We start from the raw sequence: 19,945 nt of genomic DNA, 5'->3' as shown, positions 1-19,945 counted from the left end.
CACGGCACAGTGCGAACGCATCCCAGGGGACACTGAGGACTGGAAGGTGGGAACCGGCTTTTCCCCTCAACCGCAGGAGAAGAATTAACACACACCCGGAGCAGCTCGTGTCTGACAGCTTTGACACTCCTGTGCTTTGGAACAGGCACCTGAGATCCAGCAGGAAGGAGTCACTAGCTGGAATATCACCTGGTTTTAACCAAACCGAGTTTATGGCCATCGTAACACAAGCTATAGGTAAACGCACTTTCCATCCTAAAAACTCCCAGCTATAAAGCAACGTGCCAGCTCCAGCACTGGGCATCCAAAAAAGCCCTCGGGACCCCATGGAGACCGAGTAATGGTGAGTGGGCAGTGGGCAGGGAATGCTGAAATGCCAGACTCCCCCTGCTCACTTGGCTCCGGCCATGGCCCCGCTGCTCCTGGAAATGGCAGCCGGATGGTTTGCATTTAAACTAGAACAGGTCTACTCCTATTCTGGTCCTTCTCTGCCAGAGCTGGTGCTGCAAAGGCCACAGGGTGGGCTTTGAATAGGAACAAGATGATACAGCGAAGGCCAGAAGGGAGTTAATGAACCTCAGGTAATTGCAGGCAGGCACCGTGAGCAGGCAGAGCAGCTGACCGTGCCCGCTCCCTGCGCAGCGGTGCTCACAGCAGCTCCTGTTGCACGGGGCAGGCAGTGACCCTGTCTCTGCAAGCTGTAATCTCTTCCTCAGCTCCCCATTAACCTACTGGGCTGTGCTGGGAGAGGTCACCCCATCCATCTGTCACCGCCTCGCGTCGCACAGGCACAGCCCTATGTGGGTTACGGTGCTGAGGCGCTGGCACAGGGTGCCCAGAGGAGCTGTGGCTGCCCCATCCCTGGCAGTGCTCAAGGCCAGGTTGGACACAGGGGCTCGGAGCACCCTGCTCCAGTGGAAGGGGTCCCTGCCCATGGCAGGGGTTGGAGCTGGAGGAGCGTTAAGGTCCTTTCCAACTGAAACCATTCCATGATTCTGGGATTCCATGGGAGCATCACGTGCAGGCTGCGCAGGGCTGGCACTCTGCGAGGCGTGTGGCGCAGGCAGCCTGTGTGCATCCACGTCCATCACTCGGTGGTGCGAGGCTCACGCTGGGCACAAGACAAGGAGTTAATTACATTTCACAGGAAGCAGCTCGGATGAGCCAAGGAGGGGCTGGGGCACACCGAGGCCACAGAACCAACCGGGTTGGAAAAGAGCTTTAAGCTCATTAAATCCAATCATTCCCAGCGCTGCCAAGGCCACCCCTAGCCCATGGCACTGGGGCCTCGTCTCCATGGTGCGTGAGCACTTGCAGGGATGGTGCCTGCAGCCCTGCCCTGGGCAGCCTGTTCCAATGCCTGAGCACCCTCTGGGGCAGGAATTGTTCCTCAGCTCCATCTAAACCTGCCCTGGTGCAGCTTGAGGCCGGTTCCTCTTGTCCCATCCCTTGTTCCTTGGCAGCAGAGCCCAGCCCCTCCTGGCTCCATCCTCCTGTCAGGCACTTGTAGGGAGCGATAAGGTCCCCCCCGAGCCTTCTTTTCTCCACACGAAACCCTGTGAAGCACCTTTTTGCACACTGCTGTGTGTATCTTGTGGATTGTGTGGCTGCTGAAACCCTCCAGAGCAAGGATTAATCATGCAACATGCACATAACCGTGGCAGAGATAGCATCACCTCTTCTCCTCCCTGGCAATAATTCCTGGTTCCCACTTGCTCGCTGCTAAAGCTGCCAGCAGAAACAGGCACTGAGATATAATTACACAGCGCTGGATGCCGCTCGGCTGCCTGGAGCCAGAGCTTTACTGGTTGGGGAAGGAGGTTTCAGAGGAGCTGCCTTGTGCCAGCGGGCGCAGGGAGATGAAGGTGCACGAGGAAGCGTTTTGACTGGGACGAGTGAACCAAGCAAAGCCTCCGGGCAGGAAAAAGGACAAGTGTAAGGAGACACTGAGCTGAGGAAGCTGGGCTTATTTCCTCCTTGTGTTTCTTGCCCATCACAGCTGGTATCAGGGCATAAAGAGGATAGGTCAGAAGGGGCTGAGGGCTGGAGTCTCCCCAGCTCAGCTCATGCAATGCGGGGTCTCCCAAGCCCCCAGTGCCCAGCTCAGCAGCTGAGTCCCGCTTCCCTCTTCCACTTCCCAGGTGAGCTCTTGCTTCCTCTCCCTCTCACCCTGTGTGTTCCTCCCAGGAGAGCCGAGCAGCTTCCTCGCCTGCCCAAAAGGCTCCTGCCAGGCTTGAAGTCTCGAAGTTGCAGCTGAACAACACAGAGCAGATAAGTTCCAGTGCTTCTCCTCGCCATGAATATTTCATCAGGCTGCCGGGCGCCAAGCCTGTCGGAGGTGGCATTAAATTAACTGCAGACACACGGATGCTGAGACAACAGTTAATGGCTGTGCTCAAAGCTTCATCTTTTCCACCAAGGATAGGGAATACCGCATCTGGCAGGAAAGGTGCCAACACGTCCCCACTTTGCTCACTCAACAATGCCTATGCGCTGTGCAGGACAACGTCGGAAATGACCCATGAGCATCACGAACTGCTTAACACTTGCGGGGTGAGCGCTCGCTTGGCTTTCATGCACAGGTTCCTGCTGGCAGGATTTGTGTCCCTTTTCTCTCTGAGCAAACACAAGGGTAAGTGCTCCGGGGAACAGGGAACTTAATGTTAATACTTGCAGAAAGTGGCCTTTAATTCTAACAGCACGATTCCTGTAGCAAACCAAGTCGCTGTCGAGGGAGACAGGAATCCTTCGCTGGGTGCTCAGCCTAAACCTGACTCCATTCAGTCCTTTTATGCCCCCCTAAGGTTACTTCTTAAGATGTTAAGCACATGGTGAGCGCATCCCAGAGCAAGGGAGGCTTCAGGACCAGCATCTCCTGCAATAGGCACATATTTATAGCACTGAGTGCTGCAGTTATGGCCTGGCAAGTGCGGGACTGACACCCCAACCCTCCTCAGCTCCCATGCGGTAACGCCTATGGCTGCAGTGGAAATCAGCCAGGCTAAATTGGGACAGGAGAGATCAAAACGAGTGCGGTGTCAGCTGAGGGAGGTGGATGAGTCCCTGAGCACACGTGAAGGCAGCTCAATGGCTGCAAGCCTCAGGATTCAAGATGATGAATCCACCTTCTGCTTTGCATGGAGATGGGAGCCCCTGGCACAGCCGCTGCATCTCCCACCCCGCTCCTAACCCCCCCTGTCCCGGCCTTTGCATCCCTCTCAGGCTCCCTATAAGCATTGCTCCCAGGACCCTGCACCCCAAGAACAGCTATCACAGACCCTGTACCCCGATCTCCAGCACCCTGTACCCTAAGAGCAACCATCACGGACCCTGCACCCCAAGAACAACCATCACAGACCCTGCACCCCAACCCCCAGCACCCTGTACCCTAAGAGCAACCATCACAGACCCTGCACCCCGACCCCCAGGACCCTGTACCCTAAGAGCAACCATCACGGACCCTGCACCCCAAGAACAACCATCACAGACCCTGCACCCCAAAAACAACCATCACAGACCCTGTACCCCAAGAACAACCATCACAGACCCTGCACCACAACCCCCAACACCCTGTACCCTAAGAACAACCATCACGGACCCTGCACCCCATCATCGACCTTGCCCCCCCGCCTCCTAGCGCGGCCTCCAACCAGCAGAGGGCGTCAGTTGCGCGCTGCGCCGCTCTAGCGCCCCACCCACTCGCGCTCTCTATGTCCAACGTCCGGTTCCGGCCCGCTCCCCTTTGTGCTGGAGAAGATGGCGGCGCGGGCGGGCTTCCAGTCGGTGACTCCCAGCGGCGGCGGCGGGGGGGCCGCTGCCGGGGCCGGCGCGCTGGGGCCGGGCACACCGGGCGGGCCGGTGCGCATGGGCCCGGCCCCGGGACAGGGCCTGTACCGTCCGCCGCTGCCGGGAGCCGCCTACCCGGTGAGGCGGGGGAGGGGCCGGGGGGGACGCGCGGGGCGGGGCGGGCGGGAGCGGAGGCGCCGGGGCCGGTCCCGGTGCCGGTCCCGGTCCGTCCCGGTGGGCACTGGAGCGGTTTTCCTCTCTCCGCAGCGCCCCGGGATGTTACCGGGCAGCCGGCTGGCGCCGCAGGGCCCCTCCATGGGGCCGCCCGGCTACGGTGGGAGCCCGGCGGTGCGGCCCGGGATGGCGCAGGCCAGCCTGGACCAGGCCCGCAAGAGGCCCGCGCCGCAGCAGCTCCAGCAGGTGCAGCCGCAGGCAGTGCCCAACCGCAACCACAAGTAAGGGCCGCAGCCCCGGGCAGCGGGGGCATCGCCGGGCATCGGGAGCATCCCCGGGCAGCGGGGGCATCCCCGGGCATCGGGAGCATCCCCGGGCAGCGGGGGCATCCCCGGGTCTTGGGGGCATCGGGGGCATCCCCGGGCAGCGCAGGTATCCTGGCACATCCCGGCGCATCCCTGGGCAGCAGGGACATCCCTGCGCATCCCTGGGAAACGGGGGCATCCCCAGGAAACGGGGGGCATCACCAGGGAGCTTGGGTATCCTGGCACATCCTGGGGCATTCCGGTGCATCCCCAGGCAGCGCGGGTATCCCGGTGCCTCCGTAAGCAGGGTTACAGATGTGTTATCTCTCTCTCCAAAGCCCCCATGGGGATAGGCTGGGTTTGGGGTGCAGACGGGCACCCCCAGAATCGCAAAGCAGGGACTGAGCTGGGCATGGGCAGTGGGAAGCATCAGTCGCTGGCATAGGGTGAGCAGCACAAAGCTGCTCTGGTGGGTTGTGTCTGGGTGTTCCACCTTCGTGCTGTGCTCGGGCTTTCATGGCTGGTTCTTGTTGAGGGCTGAAAGGACATCAGCTCCCTTGTGAGCCCCTCTGGGAGTGGGGGGCTTCCAGCACGAAGGAATAACGTGCAGCTGCGAGGCAGGAGCGGGTTTAGGTGTTGTTTCTGGCAGTATAACGTGGGGCCTCAGTGATTCGTGCCTTGATTTCAAATGCATCTCCTAGAAAGGTCCATTTTAAATGGATTGAGGTCATTCTGTCAGTGCTCGCAGGACCCCCGCGCTCAGCTCTCATGTGGGATGTGGAGTGTCAGGGAATCAGTCACACTGCGGCAGGGGAATCAGAAGCTTGATGTGTAATCCTGAGTGTCCCTGGAAATGAAATCCTGAGCCTGGCACTCATGAGAGCGCTGCTGATGCCCCAGCAGCAACCAGAGAAGGAGCCGTCGTGTGGCTCCCTTTGTGAATGCTACAGTTAACCTGCAGAAAGTGGCTGCTGGTTTAATGCCTCTGCATCTTCTTCCTTAACAGCGCTAAAAAGAAGAAGATGGCTGATAAAATTCTACCTCAGAGGGTGAGTGGCATGTGTGGCTGCAGCCTGGGGTGGCGTGGGGTTGGCTGGAGAGGGACAGGGACACCGACAGTGGTTTGCGTTCTTGGTTGGCTGTAGATTCGTGAGCTTGTCCCCGAGTCTCAGGCCTACATGGACCTTCTGGCCTTTGAAAGGAAGTTGGACCAGACTATCATGAGGAAGCGCTTGGATATCCAGGAGGCTTTGAAGAGACCCATTAAGGTAGGGGAGGGCAGTGTTTGTGGTTACCAGAAGCAAGGTTTGGAGGCTCTTGCTTCACTGAAGACAGCAGGAAGACACTGAAGCTGTTACGTCCCTGTAAGCGTGGGGTATTAGGAATCTTAATGCTCCAGACTTAGGAATGGAACTAGAAATGCCTCTTCCCTTGTTGTCTGCCCCAGGAGAGGGGGAATATAAGGCAGCTAAACCCATCAAGCTTTGTTTTAGCAGAATATAAGCAAGATAACCCTCTATTTCAGAATGAACACTGTGCCAATGTTCTTCCCTTTAGCAAAAACGAAAGCTGCGTATTTTTATCTCCAATACCTTCAATCCAGCCAAGTCAGATGCAGAGGATGGTGAAGGAACAGTCGCCTCCTGGGAGCTCCGGGTGGAAGGACGGCTGCTGGAGGATGTAAGTGTGAAATACCCAACTGTGTGGTTCTGGAATTGGCAATGAAAGCAGTTTCTTAGTGTCTGAGAGCAGAGCTAGGGGCTTGATATCCTCCTTCATCTCTGTTTTCCAAGGAGTCTGATGGTGACGAGACCGAGAGCCCAACTTGGGAGACCGATGGGTCCAAGGACATGAGTTATACAAAGTTCTTATAGCTCTAAGAATTACTGGTGAGAGCAGATCAGTGGCACTGGTGTACCCTGGCTCTGAGAATGGGAGCATTGTATGTAATTGCTGAGTGATTTAATTCCTGCAAGCTCATCTTTAACTCCAGTCTTTCACTTTCTGACTTGGAACTTGATTTTCAAGCACATGTTGGTGAATTTAGGTGTTCAGAACTTAAAGGAACGCTGTCATGCACGGTGGCTGTGCTTGAGTGCTGAGACTTGCTGTCCTAATGCTTTTCCTTCCTGTGTTGCTTGCAGTCTGCTTTGTCCAAATATGATGCCACCAAGCAGAAAAGAAAGTTCTCATCCTTCTTTAAATCTCTGGTCATTGAACTTGATAAAGACCTGTATGGCCCTGACAATCACCTAGTAGAGGTGAGCTTCTTTTCGCTGTGTTACCTCTAAAAATGGGTTGGTGTTTCAGCAGACAGGGTTTGTATATCTCTTGTAACTCAAGAGGTGGGGACACTTCAGGCTTGAACAAGTGGCTGGGAGCCAGGAGCTCTTGAATTCTCATCTTAGCTTTTCCTCTGACTTGCTGGGGTCTGAACAAATGTGTTAACTCCTGTTTCAAGCTGTAAGTGGGGATGGTGAACTTCAGGTGGGTGGGATGTACTGGCAAGCTCATCGGGTGCAGCAGGAGCAGAGGGAACCAAGTGTGGGCATGCTTTTAAATGCCCCCTCCTGTTGCAGTGGCACAGGACTGCTACAACTCAGGAGACAGATGGTTTCCAGGTGAAGAGGCCGGGAGACGTAAATGTGCGCTGTACCGTCCTCCTGATGCTGGATTACCAGGTAGGGTGCTGGCAGTAACAGTGCTGGGCACAGCCAGTTCTGTCTGGGTTCATCTCACCTTGCTGTGCTTTGTGTTTCAGCCTCCCCAGTTCAAACTGGATCCTCGCCTGGCTCGTCTCTTGGGGATTCACACGCAGACCCGGCCAGTGATCATCCAGGCATTGTGGCAGTACATCAAGACCCACAAGCTCCAGGACCCCCACGAGAGGGAATACGTCATCTGTGACAAATACCTCCAGCAGGTATCTGGGGCTGGAATAAGCGACTGTCTCAGCTTTGTTTTGTCAGCAGCCAGTGATCACTGGCACCGAGCCCCCATCTCCTTCCCTTAGCCCTGTGTTTCTGTCACAGATATTTGAATCCCAGCGGATGAAGTTCTCTGAAATCCCACAAAGGCTTCATGCGTTGCTTATGCCCCCAGAGCCGATCATCATCAATCATGTGATCAGGTGAGATCACTGCTCTGCTTGAGCTCATATTTCTGTTCATATTCCTAGAATCATAGAATGGTTTGGGTTGGAAAGGACCGTAAGGTCATCCAGTTCCAACCCCTGCCACAGGCAGGGACCCCTTCCACTAGAGCAGCTTGCTCCAAGCCCCTGTGTCCAACCTGGCCTTGAACACTGCCAGGGATGGGGCAGCCACAGCTTCTCTGGGCACCCTGTGCCAGCGCCTCAGCACCCTCCCAGGGAAGAGCTTCTGCCTTAGGTCCAACCTGAACTTCCCCTGTTTCTGTTTGTACCCATCACCCCTTGTCCTATTGCTCCAGTCCCTCTTGAAAGTCCCTCTGCAGCATCCTTGTAGCCCCCTTCAGATATTTGAAGGCTGCTCTGAGGTCTCCACGCAGCTTCTCTTCTCCAAGCTGAACAGCCCCAACTTTCTCAGCCTGTCTTCATTTCTTTCTTTATATTTCTAGAAGGAGGAGTGGAGGGGATGGATGGGGCTGGCACAGGAAGGCGATGTGCTATGTTCTGGTTTTCAGCAGCAGTTCTCTTGTTGCCTGTCATTGTTTCTTTGTACGAGAACAGCCGCCTCTTTCGTTTACCACGTCCCTCTGTTCCACAAGGCACTCCCACGTTCATGCTGTCCTTTGCGTTCCACTTCTGTAGATAGAAATCTGCTTGGAGCAATCCCTTGGTCCTTGTGTTGCAAAGACATCAGTGGAGCTTTGCTGCTTGGTGTTAGCTTCAGCTCTAACTCTAACGTGGTTTGTCCCTGCCTGCAATCCATCTGCTGCATCATCCTACAGGAGCTACGATTTGGTGCTTTCTTGAGCTGCTCACTTATTTTAGCTTCTTTCTTGTGGCTGCCCCTAGTGTTGACCCAAATGACCAGAAGAAAACAGCTTGCTATGACATCGACGTGGAGGTGGATGATACCTTGAAAACTCAGATGAATTCCTTTCTGCTATCCACAGCCAGTCAACAGGAAATTGCTGCTCTGGATAACAAGGTAGGGAGAGCTCCTTCAGGTCTGACCCCTCCGTGCTGAGTGGGAATGTGTCTGTGGAGCAGGTGAGCCCTGAACAGGACAGGAGTTCAGGGAGCTGAAAAACCCTGTTGGACAGGTGTAAGTCAACCAGGGAGTATAAGGATTTGCTTTCATGTGATGCCATCTCTTGATGTTTCAGTCTGACTTTTTCCCCTATTCAGCAGTTTAGTTCTGTGCTTATCTTCTTCAGATTCATGAAACAATAGAGACAATTAACCAGCTGAAGACCCAGCGGGAGTTCATGCTGAGCTTTGCCCGAGATCCTCAGGGCTTCATCAACGACTGGCTCCAGTCCCAGTGCCGGGATTTAAAGGTAAAAGCTTTGACTTGTACGGAAGGTGGATCCAGTCACACTCTTCCCTCATTATAACCAGCTCCCACTGAGAGAGAGAGGCAATTTCCTGCTCAGAAAGCAAGACTAGAATTGGAGTCAAGTGGAAGAACCTGACCTGACTCTACTGAAATGCCTTTGAGGAAAGGGGAGGGCTGCGGGTTTGCTCAGCCAGAGCTTTTGCACTCCCTGAACTGTTTCGTCCTTTGTGCTCTCCAGACAATGACTGATGTTGTTGGGAATCCAGAAGAGGAGCGTAGAGCTGAGTTCTACTTCCAGCCGTGGGCTCAGGAAGCTGTGTGCAGATACTTCTACTCCAAGGTGAGTGTCCCCGAGCAGGGCTGCTCCTCTGTACTCAGTGGTTCTGAGTACCTGTCACGACTTGGGGGCAGATGCTCCTCGTGGAGAGTGGCAGTGTTAAGCTCCACTTGTAGACACTGCTGATACATCTTGCTCCCAGTTTGAGCTCACCCAGTTTCCAGCCGGGTCCTGTGTTACTGGGATGCTGTGGTGCTGCACCATCCTTGTATGTTAATGGTCCCCTCTGGCTTCTCTTGCAGGTGCAGCAGAGACGGCAGGAATTGGAGCAGGCCCTGGGAATCCGGAACACATAGATGCTCTGCTCCTCCCCACCAGAAGGCATCACAGCTCTTTGTGGAGCCAGAGCTGCAGAGTACGCTGTTAAAGCTCACATAATCCCACTCCGGCAGCGAGGCCGCCTCATTATTCATCCTGGCATTGTCCCTGTTGGGGCAGCTCCGGGACATCTGCAATCTGCTGGGCTGTGACAAGCAGATGGGCTCCAGTGAACACACATTTCTACCTGGTTTTCTTCTTGACTGTTGCCTTGCCCAGTCCCAAGGCTTCCGAGAGCCTCCCCTTGACTCTGCACTGCCTGTAGTGTGTCCCCATAGCCAGTTGCAACTGCTGACTTGGAGCCTTTCTCAAGTTCAGAAACCACAACCTCTTCTTCCCCCAACTAGCATCTAGTTGTGGCACACGGGACCTGGCTCTGGGAAGCCTGGAGCTGCTGTAAAAGTGGAGTTCTGTGGCTAGTCTCTTCCCTGCCTCGTGTTATAGGAGATGTAGTGGGCAGGATGCCATGAGCTGACATACCTCCCTGCCCTCACTCCCTCGTGTGGAGGGTGCTGCTGCACTGGGCTGCCTCATAGGTCACTCTCCTCCTTGAGGAAGTTCCTGGACTCTGTAGAGAATCGCTTCTTCCCCTGCCCCTCTTTTCCTGCCCTGTTCCCTTTGTGTTCTTTGACAGACTGGCCTAGGCTGGGATCACAGGGCAGAGGAGGCATTGGCTTATTGCAGGGATGTGGAAGCACTGGAGCGGTGAGACCTCTCTGCACTTCAAAAGACCTCCACTTGCTGTTGCATCAAACCATCTGGTTGCTGCTTCTCCCTGTAGCAGGGAGAGGGGATGCAGCAACTGCCTGGTGGAATCGTGCAGGGACACAAGATTGTAGGCTTATTCCTTTGGGACAGTTATCCTGTGTCACTTGCTGTGGGGACCGGAGGCTCCTTCATGTGGGTCTGAGGGTGGAACAGGACAGTCCTTGGGAATGGATGTATCCCCAGGCGCGTAGGAGTTAGCAGGTGTGTTTCCATGCTGAAGCTCCTGTGAGTTTTAGTCAAGGTGTAGGTTTTGGGGCTGCCGTAAGGCCCAGCATGGTTTCAGGAATGTACAAGTAGATTTTTCTCTACTCTGGGGAGTAGCAGCCCAGATGCCTCTTCATGGAATGAATTACTAGTGGTGAGGTGTAAGAGAATGCCTTCTCTTGACCTGGATCTTGGTATTTCTGCTCGGGACTGTAACGCAAATGGACTTGAAAGTTGGTTGGATTCTCTTGGAATAGCTGCAAAGTCACATTACTGATGACCTCCCATCCCCACACCCACCTTTGGTGTGGTTGGGAAGGTTGCTATGAATTTGGGTGGCCCTGCTCCTTGTGTCTGTGTTATACCTGTCTGTGAGTAATAGACTCTCGACTTCCCTTCTCCTCTGCCCCCTTAGGCAATGGCTCCTCTGTGGTACTGGGGTGAAGGTCTTGGTGCTGATGAAGCAGCCCACTGACTCCTCAGGGGAATCACACATGAAGGATGCTGAGTCCCGCGTAGGCAAATGTAGCTGTTGCAGAGTAACTGATTTTCTTAACTGACTATTACGGGGTTTTTTTCCATGGACCAAATTTTTTTTGTACTGTATCCTTGTAGACGTCACCCAGTTTTAATAAAAGCCTCTTGTGAAGGAAGCTGTCCTCCTCCTTCTGTGCTGCCAGCACCCTTCCTCTCAGCTTGGGGGATGACGCTTCATTTGCTTGCTTGGGAAGGGACAGAGGGACAGGATTATCTCCTCTTTCTCAAAGCCAGCTGGGTTAAGAGACTGGAGCGAAAAGGTTCTTCATATTTTGGCCTTTTATAGAGCGCCTTTGGTGTAGGGATCTCCTGGCTTGCAGAGTCTGTTGAGCCTTTGCAAAGTCACTTGAGCAAAACTGGAAATGCAGCTACCAACCTGCTGATAAAATCCGCTCGGCCCCATTTTCACCCTCTGCTTTCTTGCAGAACGTGGCAGCCTGTTACGTGCCCCATGGGCATCGGGTGGCATTTTCAGGAGCCTGTATTAAAATTTACATTCAAGGGTTTAAAACTGTGGAAAAGGGAATTCCTGTGGTCACCCTGCCTTGTTCATAAACGTAGCAATGTGATAATGCTGTATAGAAAACCCCTAAGCCCTTCTTGTAGCGTCAAGAGGTCCTCTAAAGAAGAAAGAGCAGTTTGCCTGAGGTCAGGCAGTTGGTGCTGCTGCTTCAGGCAGTGAGATGAGGGAGCTGTGGCCTGGGTCTGCAGCCAGGTGGTTTGTCCTTACTTTGGGGGGGAAAGGCACTTCAGAAGAGAGGGAGAATAAAACACTTTATTACAGGAAAGAAGACAGATTTGGCAGTCCCGACTCCCAGTTCAGCCCAGATTTGGCATCAGCCGTTTCCCTTTTGCTCCAGGGAAGCAATGCACACCCGCGGTGCAGCCCCGCGGTACCCAGCACCGGTGGGGCCACCCCGGGGCTCTGGTGCCCGGTTCCCCGGGGTGAGGCGGGGCCAGAGGCGGAACGGGGCCGTCCCCGCTCCCGCTGCTCCAGCCAGCCTTGAAATAGCAGCGGCGGGCTCTGTGCTGCGCAGTGCCCCGGCTCTCGGCACCATGGGTGGCAAAAGAGTCTGCATCGTGGGCTCTGGCAACTGGTGAGCACCTGCTCCCGGGCACTGGGCACGGCGTCCCCGGTACGAGCTGTCCCCGTGCCCACTGCCCGTGGCTCTGCTCTGCCCATGCAGGGGCTCGGCCATCGCCAAGATCGCCGGCAGCAACGCGGCGCGGCTGAGCACCTTCGAGAACCAGGTGAACATGTGGGTGCTGCAGGAGGAGGTGGGTGGCCGGCGGCTCACGGACATCATCAACACCGAGCACGAGAACGTCAAGTACCTGCCAGGGCACAAGCTGCCCCCCAACGTGGTGAGTGTGGCACCGTGGTGATCTCCCCACCGAGCGCCAGGGCCGGTGTTGGCAGCCAGGCTGTGGTGAGAGGTAATAAACAGCCCAGCCGGAGCCCTGGGCACTGTGCTGTGAAGGCAGGAGATGCCGCGGGCTGCACAGACTCAGTTACACGCTCCCAGTGACCTTGATCTGTGCTTGGACGAGCTGCAGCCCTGGCTGCTTCCGCTGCCCACCTTTGCCCCTGCTCCGGTATCCTACAGCCTGGGCTTGAGGCCATTTGCTGGCTGTGCTCTGGGCCCATGGGGCCTCCTGCCCCACGCCAGGACACTCGGCCCCTCCGCACTCCTGTGGGACCAGCTCTGCTTCTGCCCCTCTGCTCTGCCAGCCCTGGAAGGGGACCTCGGGCCAGTGACTTGTGCCCTTCCTTCCCTTACAGGGAAGCCCCCATTAGTTACTCTCAAGCCTCTGCTCCCCTTGGATTCAGGACATACTCACCATACAATTACAGGCACAAGTCCCTTACAACAGCCCTACTCTCTTCAGGTAGCAGAGCCAGACCTGCTGAAAGCCTGTGCTGGGGCCGACATCCTCCTCTTTGTGGTGCCCCACCAGTTTATTGGCAAAGTCTGTGACCAGCTCAAGGGCCATGTGAAGAAAGATGCTGTTGGGATGTCACTCATCAAGGTGTGAGCAGGGGGAGCCCAGGCGGGTCACTGGGGCGCTGGGCTAAAGGGGTTTAACTGAGAGCAGCCTGGCTTGGAGGAGCTGCAAAGGAATCCTAGGATGCTGGGGGAGAAACTGGGCTCTGGGGTTATGGGGGGATGTGGGAGGTGGGGATTTGGAGGTGCATTGGTGGAGAAGAGTGAGGGCATGTGGGGGATCTCAAGTGCTGTGAGGAGTGGGGTGCAGCTGAGCACTGGCGGGGCTGTGGGGATGAGAGCAAGAGCATTGCAGCACAGGGAATGAGGGGATAGGGGCAGGTCCTCATCTCTGCCCCTGGTTGTCTCCCAGGGGGTGGATGAAGGACCAGATGGGCTGAGGCTGATCTCAGACATCATCCATGAGAAACTGGGAATAGAGATGAGCGTCCTCATGGGGGCCAATATTGCAAATGAAGTGGCAGACGAGAAGTTCTGTGAAACAACCATTGGTAAGGAGCCAAGAACCCCCCTCAGCAGCAGCCTTCACTCCAGAGGAGTGGGAAGAGTCAAAGGGCTGAGCGTGGTGCAGCTCAAAGCGCTGCTGCCCTGGGTGAGCTGACCCCGGTAGAGGCAGCGCCGCTCCATAGGAGCCGGATGAGCTCATTCACAGGGTTTACAATGTGATTGCTTGCTTCATTAAAACCAGAGTTGTGTGTCTAAAAGTTCCTGCCAGCACAGACTCAGCATCAGACAGCGTGCCTGGCACAAATCAAAGGGGTGGACACCAAGAGGCCCTTTAGAAATAGAGTTCCTATCTTCATTTCCTTGCGCTTCAAGGGACGCTCACCTGGATCCCGTGGTGTTGCCAGGCAGGGCTGCTTGAAAGCTCATCTGGTGGCTGTTGCTAACATCCTCCACACTGTTTGTGAAGCAGGCACAGCAGCCAAAACCAACAGGCCAGTGTGCTGCTGGGTTAGAAGTTCCAGGATTCAAAGTGTCCGTATTTGAAACAAAAGCAAACGTGCTGTGCAGGAGGGGGCAGAGACCGGAGAGGTACCACTGTGAGCACAGAGATGCTCTTGCACTGCAGGAACAGGGAGAACAGCAGTCTCCAAACCCAAATTTGCAGCCTTTGAAGATGCCTTTCATTTACTGGACATGGAATTTCTTGACACAGCAGTAGGGACTGTCCCTGTGTCCTGGGAATTCCAAGGCCGAATCTTGCTTATCTGCCCCACAATCTGGACCTGCAAATGTTTAGCAATGCCCATCAGTTGGGCAATAGGTTCCTCTCGCTGCACTAGCTGCAAGGGCTTTTGCTGCAGGAACACACCACTGGGCAGGAGAACAGCACAGTCCTACCATAGGGCCTTCCTCCATCATCTTCCTCCTTCCCCCATTGTCTCATCAGGCTGCAAGGACCTGCAGCATGGGCAGACATTGAAGGAGCTGATGCAGACACCGAATTTCCGGGTGACAGTGGTGCAGGAAGCTGACACTGTGGAGATCTGTGGGGCTCTCAAGGTGGGTGAGCTGCTCACTGGGCTTTGCAGGTCTTGGTTAGCAGAGCCTGTGATTCCCTATGGCCCTGCAGGCAGCTCCGGGGAGGAGGCTGACAGCAGAATGAACCCTTCTGGGTACTGCACTGTGGCTCACTGGGACCTTTGGGTCAAAGGCCCTTTGGATGTGTCCCGTTCAGCTGCTTGGAGCGATGATGATCACTGGATCATCAGGCAGGGCATCACCCTGGCAGCTCATGGACACAGTAAAGCCCTGAGCTCCACTGGGAACAGATCCTTCCACAATGCTGCTCTTTTCCAGAACGTTGTGGCTGTAGGAGCAGGTTTCTGTGACGGACTCGGCTACGGAGACAACACGAAGGCTGCCGTGATCCGTCTGGGACTGATGGAGATGATCGGCTTTGCCAAACTCTTCTGCAAGGGCCCTGTCACCTCCTCTACATTCCTGCAGAGCTGTGGGGTTGCCGATCTCATCACTACCTGCTACGGTGGCCGCAACCGAAAGGTGGCCGAGGCTTTTGCCAAGACTGGGAAGGTAAGAGGAGCAACCCTGGTACCTGCGTCCCCATGCTGAGGTAAACCCAGTCAGCACAGTGGTACATCCTGCCTTCACTCACCCAGTGCCAGAGCCTGGCTCCGGGGAAGGGATGTGGGGTGGCAGAGGGGGTTGCAGGGTCCAGTTCCCTCACTTGTTGGGTTGTTTCAGTCTCTTGAGCAGCTGGAGAAGGAGATGTTGAATGGGCAGAAGCTGCAGGGTCCCCAGACGTCTGCTGAGCTCCATCGCATCCTGAAAAGCAAGAATGTGGTAGAGAAGTGAGTGCTGCCATCTCCCTTGTCTGCTCTTTAGGGGGGGCAGAAGGGGAACCCCACCCTCAGTGTCCCTGCTCTTCAGGTCAGTCTCTGCATTGCCCACATCAAACCAGCTGGCCAGGAATGGCCTGTTGGATGAGGCAGCAAGACACTGTCCTATCTGCTCCTGCCCAGGGGTCCTGCATGTCACTGCAGGAGGTGCTCTGACCCTGCCAGCTGTGGTGACAGGGCAAGGGGTGACTTTGTTCATCTGCCCACAGGTTCCCCCTCTTCACAGCTGTGTATCAGATCTGCTATGAGGGCAAACCTGTTACTGATGTCATCAAGTGCCTCCAGAACCACCCTGAGCACAAGTAAGGGGGCTCTGCCTGCAAGACCTGATCCTGCCAAGATGAGCAGAGAGCTACAGCTTTGTAAGGAGTCCAGGTCTCCTGGGAGCCTTTGCAGGGTGCTGGAAGGGCAGAGGGTCCCTTTCTCAGCCTTGGACACTGCCAGCCTGAGCCTGGCATCTGCAGAGGTACCTGCTGATCTCCCTTTCTCTTCGAAGGGCTCATTTAGCTTCTGCTGCTGTCTAGGCTCTGCCCTGAGCAGGGCTGAGCATCTTCCTCCTTCTACTTTCTGCTGCCGTGATGAACTCAGTTTTCAGAGGGATGCTGCCAGGTCACCTTAAGGAGGCATTGCCTGGAGGACAAGCTTTGCTATTAGCCCCATGGAGCCACTCTGCATGACACCAGCCCTCTCCTGCTCATCGCTCTTGCTTTTGGCTTAACTGTCTCATGCAGAGGACACAGTTCCCCGCCAGGCCCCATGAGGGTGAATGAGGCTCCTCGGGACCTGTGAGGGGCTGAGAATCTTCTTTCTAAGCAGCACAGCACAGAAATCAGCATTCTTTGCCACGTTGCCATGTGCTGCTGCCCCAGTCACCCCCAGCTGCTCTGGCCAATGCTTTGTGTGTGAGAGCACTTGTTTATTTAGACTTTTGGCTCTTGCAATCAAACCTCCTCTGTTGTCACAGATTTGCCCGTGCTGATTCCATGCCCATCCCTGGACAGCCCTTCTCCCTCACTGGTTTGTTCTCTTGGCTTTGGCAATGCAGGGACCAACTGCCCCAAAGTCTTTGTGAGCAGCTGTAACAAGTGCCAAGCGCAACCCTTGGCTGTGGACCTGACAGAGCAGTTGGGTCACGTTGCCTTTAGATGGATGAGCCACAGCAGCTTTTTGCCTTCTCTCTGGCTTGCTCCACTCTGTGCCTTAGCCCAGTCTTTGCTTCTACGTGTGGCTTTCTAGGAGCTGAGAAAGCAGGTTCCATGCTTCCTTTCCCTGCTGCCCCTCTTGTGAGGGTGCTGGAAAGTGCCCTGGCACAAGGGGCAGCAAAGGATATGTGATCCACAAAGAGGTGCAAGGAGACCTCCAACATCACAGGCGAGGACAGAGGTCTCATGCCTCATGCTGTGCCTTTGACACTTGCCCTGTGTCCAGCCGGGTGCCACGTGCTTCCCGGTCCTCTGAAGCTGCTCCTGTTTGCCCAGGCCAGCGTGGCCAGTTCAGTGATCCCTGTCTGGGCTGGCAGGCTGGAGCTGCCCCAGGGCTCACTGTCCACCCCTGTTCCAGGGCCTAGAGCTGCTGGCTCTCTGCCTAGCCCTGTACCTTAAGAATGTGTAAAGCAATAATAAACCTGGAGAGGAGATGGGAGACACGCTCTGTGCTCTGTGGCTCCGGTGCATCCTTGCCCTTGGGTTGGTGCCTGCTGGACTTGCTGAGAGTGCAGGGAAGGGCACTGTTTGTTCCCTCCTGGCTCTGCACCCTTGTGTGCTGCCCCAGAAACAGCAAGAATGCCCCTGCAGGTCCTCGCTCAGTCACAACACAGCGCAGTGTCCCACTTGCCTTTTCTCAGCAGTGTTGCCTGTAGGAGCAAAGAGGATTGAGGTTGCAATGGTGGAACTGGGTACAGAGTCCAAACTCTTCTACCTGCGGCCTGCAGGAGCTGGGCCAGGACCCTGCTGTGCCCCATGGAGCCCAGGCCACCCTTCCTCTGATGTCTCGGCTTCTTGGAACACGCCGCGTTGCTTTATTCATCTCTTCCCAAGTGCTTTTCCCAGCCTTGCCCTGTCCCTGCCTTTCTTTGAAATGCATCTCATACTGAGTGACCTTTCCAGGGCTGTTCGCCCTCTGCTCAGCCTCTTGCGAGGGGAATTTAATCTGCTGGCATTGCGGTCGTTTCTGTGTCTTTTATTAGACACGCTTCCTCGCTGGGTACCCTCCGACCTTTAACGAAAACTGAGCTATCCTGCAGCAAGTAGCCAGCGTCAGCTTCCTCTCACAAGGAACTTTGTTGAGGTTGGAAGGAGGATAAAGGAAGTCCAGCACAGGCCCGCGGGGCTGGCACAACTCCTACCTCCCTTTGCCTTCACGTTGCTTCAGGCATCCCAGTTCAAGTGTTTGGAACAGGGGAAGTTTAGATTGGATCTAAGGAGGAAATTCTTTCCTGTGAGGGTGCTGAGGCACTGGAATGGGTTGCCCAGGGAGGTTGTGAGTGCTCCATAGAATCATAGAATCATAGAATAGTTTGGGTTGGAAAGGACCTCAAGATCATCCAGTTCCAACCCCCCTGCCATGGACAGGGACACCTCACACTAAACCATCCCACCCAAGGCTTCATCCAACCTGGCCTTGAACACTGCCAGGGATGGAGCACTCACAACCTCCCTGGGCAACCGATTCCAGTGTCCATCCCTGGCAGTGTTCAAGGCCAGGTTGGATGAAGCCTTGGGTGGGATGGTTTAGTGTGAGGTGTCCCTGCCCATGGCAGGGGGGTTGGAACTGGATGAGCTTCAGGTCCTTTCCAACCTGAGCCATTCCATGGTTCTGTGATGTGAGGCTCATCCAGGAGGCAGAGGCTCTGAGCTCTCCTCCCTCAGGGCACTGCCGTCTCTCACCTTGGCTTGGTCAACTCTTGCCAGCACCCGCCTGGAGCTGCAGCAGGCCTGGCGCTGGGGCTGGGACGTGCGTTCAGCTGATGGCTCCTCTGCCGTGGAAGCGCTTTGGGCATCCTCCTGCTGCGGGTTCCTTTGGCACCGGTGCCCGAGTCCCTGCAGCCCCTCACTGTGCCTGCTGAAGGGCCCACGGCCGCTGCTCCAGGCTCTTGCTGCTCGCCACCCCCTGCCTTGCCCTGGTGCTGGAGTCCAGCAGCTATAAAAAGCCTTCCCTTTGCCATTTGGGGTTATGTTCTGCAGGCTCAGCACATCCGAGAGCTGCGGCCTTGCCGAGAGGATGAGGGAGCTGGGGGGGAGGCCGGGCTCCTGCAGGCTCAGTGCTCGGCACGGAGCAGCGCAGCGCGGACACAGCCGCGTTCAGGGGGCGCTGGGAGGGTGACCCGTGGGGTGCCCCATGCAGAGGGGCCGGCACAGGGGTAGCGCTGAGGAGAAATGGCCGGGGGGGGGGGGTGTGTGCAGCGGCCGCCATGACCCGAGGTGGGCGCCGAGCCCCTGAGGTGAAGCAACCGCTCCTCCGCCCGCCAGGGGGCGCTGCAGCCGCCCACGGCGCTTCCTGCCTTGGCGGACTACACATCCCAGCAGGCAGCGCGGCGGCGCTGCCCCCCCCCCCCACGTGACAGGCGTAGGGCGGAAGCGCAGCGCAGCGAGGCCGCGCCGGTGGAACCGGAGCCCGAGGCCGCAGGTACAGGGCTCGGGGAGCGGGGAACGGGCGCGCTCCCGGCGGGCGGGGGCGCGCTCCCGGCGGCGCTGACCCTCACGTTGCGTTGCAGGAGCAGCCATGGTGTCCGGCAAGCAGCTGGCGGACTTCGGCTACAAGGCCTTCTCCGGGTCCATGATGCTGCTCACGGTGTACGCCGGGTACCTGTGCAGCGTCCGCGCCTACCGCCTGCTCGAGCGCCGGCGGGAGCGGCAGGCCGCGGCCGGCCCCGAGAGCTGAGGGAGCGGGGGGCAGCGTTTCCTGGCTGGGGGGGGGGGGAGGCAAGGAACAACCCCCCCATCCCCCCCCCCCGCCCCGGCCGAGGGCCTGCCCGGCTGGCGGAGGGAGGTGGAGCACAATAAACCCCGTTATAAATATGTATAATAAAATGTAATGGAAACAGCCAAGGGTGGTGCCGTGCTCTGTGTGCCCGAAACGGGGTGGTGACACCCCAAAATGGTGCTCTGTGTGCCCGAAACGGGGTGCTGACACCCCAGAATGGTGCTGTGTGCCCAAAATGGGGTGGTGACACCCCAAAATGGTGCTGTGTGTGCACAAAACGGGGTGGTGACACCCCAAAATGGTGCTCTGTGTGCACAAAATGGGGTGGTGACACCCAAAAATGGTGCTTTGTGTGCCCAAAATGGCATGGTAACACCCCAAAACAGTGCTATGTACCCGAAATGGCATGGTGACACCCCAAAATGGTGCTCTGTGTGCCCAAAATGGGGTGGTGACACCCCAAAATGGTGCTCTGTGTGCCCAAAATGGGGTGGTGACACCCCAAAATGGTGCTGTGTGTGCCCAAAATGGGGTGGTGACACCCCAACATGGTGCTGTGTGCCCAAAATGGGGTGGTGACACCCAAAAATGGTGCTCTGTGTGCCCAAAATGGGGTGGTGACACCCCAAAATGGTGCTGTGTGTGCCCAAAATGGGGTGGTGACACCCCAAAACAGTGCTATGTACCCGAAATGGCATGGTGACACCCCAAAATGGTGCTCTGTGTGCACAAAACGGGGTGG

The 19,945-nt window shown here is 56.3% G+C and overlaps 3 protein-coding genes across 3 annotated transcripts; all 3 read left to right on the top strand.

Moving 5' to 3' along the window:
• Nucleotides 1-3,746: 3,746 nt before the first annotated feature.
• SMARCD1 (SWI/SNF related, matrix associated, actin dependent regulator of chromatin, subfamily d, member 1) lies at nt 3,747-11,029 on the top strand. The gene is made up of 13 exons (XM_065659639.1): nt 3,747-3,924; nt 4,054-4,241; nt 5,272-5,314; nt 5,411-5,533; nt 5,823-5,945; nt 6,410-6,526; nt 6,845-6,946; nt 7,027-7,188; nt 7,298-7,395; nt 8,263-8,398; nt 8,628-8,750; nt 8,988-9,089; nt 9,329-11,029. The coding sequence occupies exons 1-13, from the start codon at nt 3,757-3,759 to the stop codon at nt 9,380-9,382; spliced, it is 1,539 nt and encodes a 512-aa protein (XP_065515711.1). The 5' UTR covers nt 3,747-3,756; the 3' UTR covers nt 9,383-11,029.
• Nucleotides 11,030-11,903: 874 nt separating this feature from the next.
• GPD1 (glycerol-3-phosphate dehydrogenase 1) lies at nt 11,904-16,923 on the top strand. The gene is made up of 8 exons (XM_065659644.1): nt 11,904-12,010; nt 12,101-12,278; nt 12,804-12,944; nt 13,272-13,410; nt 14,313-14,425; nt 14,723-14,956; nt 15,128-15,234; nt 15,492-16,923. The coding sequence occupies exons 1-8, from the start codon at nt 11,970-11,972 to the stop codon at nt 15,586-15,588; spliced, it is 1,050 nt and encodes a 349-aa protein (XP_065515716.1). The 5' UTR covers nt 11,904-11,969; the 3' UTR covers nt 15,589-16,923.
• Nucleotides 16,924-18,832: 1,909 nt separating this feature from the next.
• LOC136003708 (cytochrome c oxidase assembly protein COX14) lies at nt 18,833-19,328 on the top strand. Its single transcript, XM_065659580.1, has 2 exons — nt 18,833-18,906; nt 18,995-19,328. Exon 2 carries the CDS (start codon nt 19,003-19,005, stop codon nt 19,159-19,161), a length of 159 nt encoding a protein of 52 aa, XP_065515652.1. The 5' UTR covers nt 18,833-18,906; nt 18,995-19,002; the 3' UTR covers nt 19,162-19,328.
• The last annotated feature ends 617 nt before the right edge of the window (nt 19,329-19,945 follow it).

Source organism: Lathamus discolor, chromosome 23, assembly GCF_037157495.1.
Source record: "Lathamus discolor isolate bLatDis1 chromosome 23, bLatDis1.hap1, whole genome shotgun sequence".
Taxonomy (NCBI): domain Eukaryota; kingdom Metazoa; phylum Chordata; class Aves; order Psittaciformes; family Psittacidae; genus Lathamus; species Lathamus discolor.
This window is presented reverse-complemented; position numbering and strand designations above follow the sequence as displayed.

Bases quoted from the DNA above. Each gene is read 5' to 3' on its own strand.
- SMARCD1 (XM_065659639.1), top strand. From the start codon at position 3,757: ATGGCGGCGCGGGCGGGCTTCCAGTCGGTGACTCCCAGCGGCGGCGGC. The intron at 6,527-6,844 runs GTGAGCTTCTTT...CTCCTGTTGCAG, and splicing joins CTGACAATCACCTAGTAGAG to TGGCACAGGACTGCTACAAC. The intron at 6,947-7,026 runs GTAGGGTGCTGG...TTTGTGTTTCAG, and splicing joins TCCTGATGCTGGATTACCAG to CCTCCCCAGTTCAAACTGGA.
- GPD1 (XM_065659644.1), top strand. From the start codon at position 11,970: ATGGGTGGCAAAAGAGTCTGCATCGTGGGCTCTGGCAACTG. The intron at 12,011-12,100 runs GTGAGCACCTGC...CTGCCCATGCAG, and splicing joins ATCGTGGGCTCTGGCAACTG to GGGCTCGGCCATCGCCAAGA. The intron at 14,957-15,127 runs GTAAGAGGAGCA...GGGTTGTTTCAG, and splicing joins CTTTTGCCAAGACTGGGAAG to TCTCTTGAGCAGCTGGAGAA.
- LOC136003708 (XM_065659580.1), top strand. From the start codon at position 19,003: ATGGTGTCCGGCAAGCAGCTGGCGGACTTCGGCTACAAGGCCTTCTCC.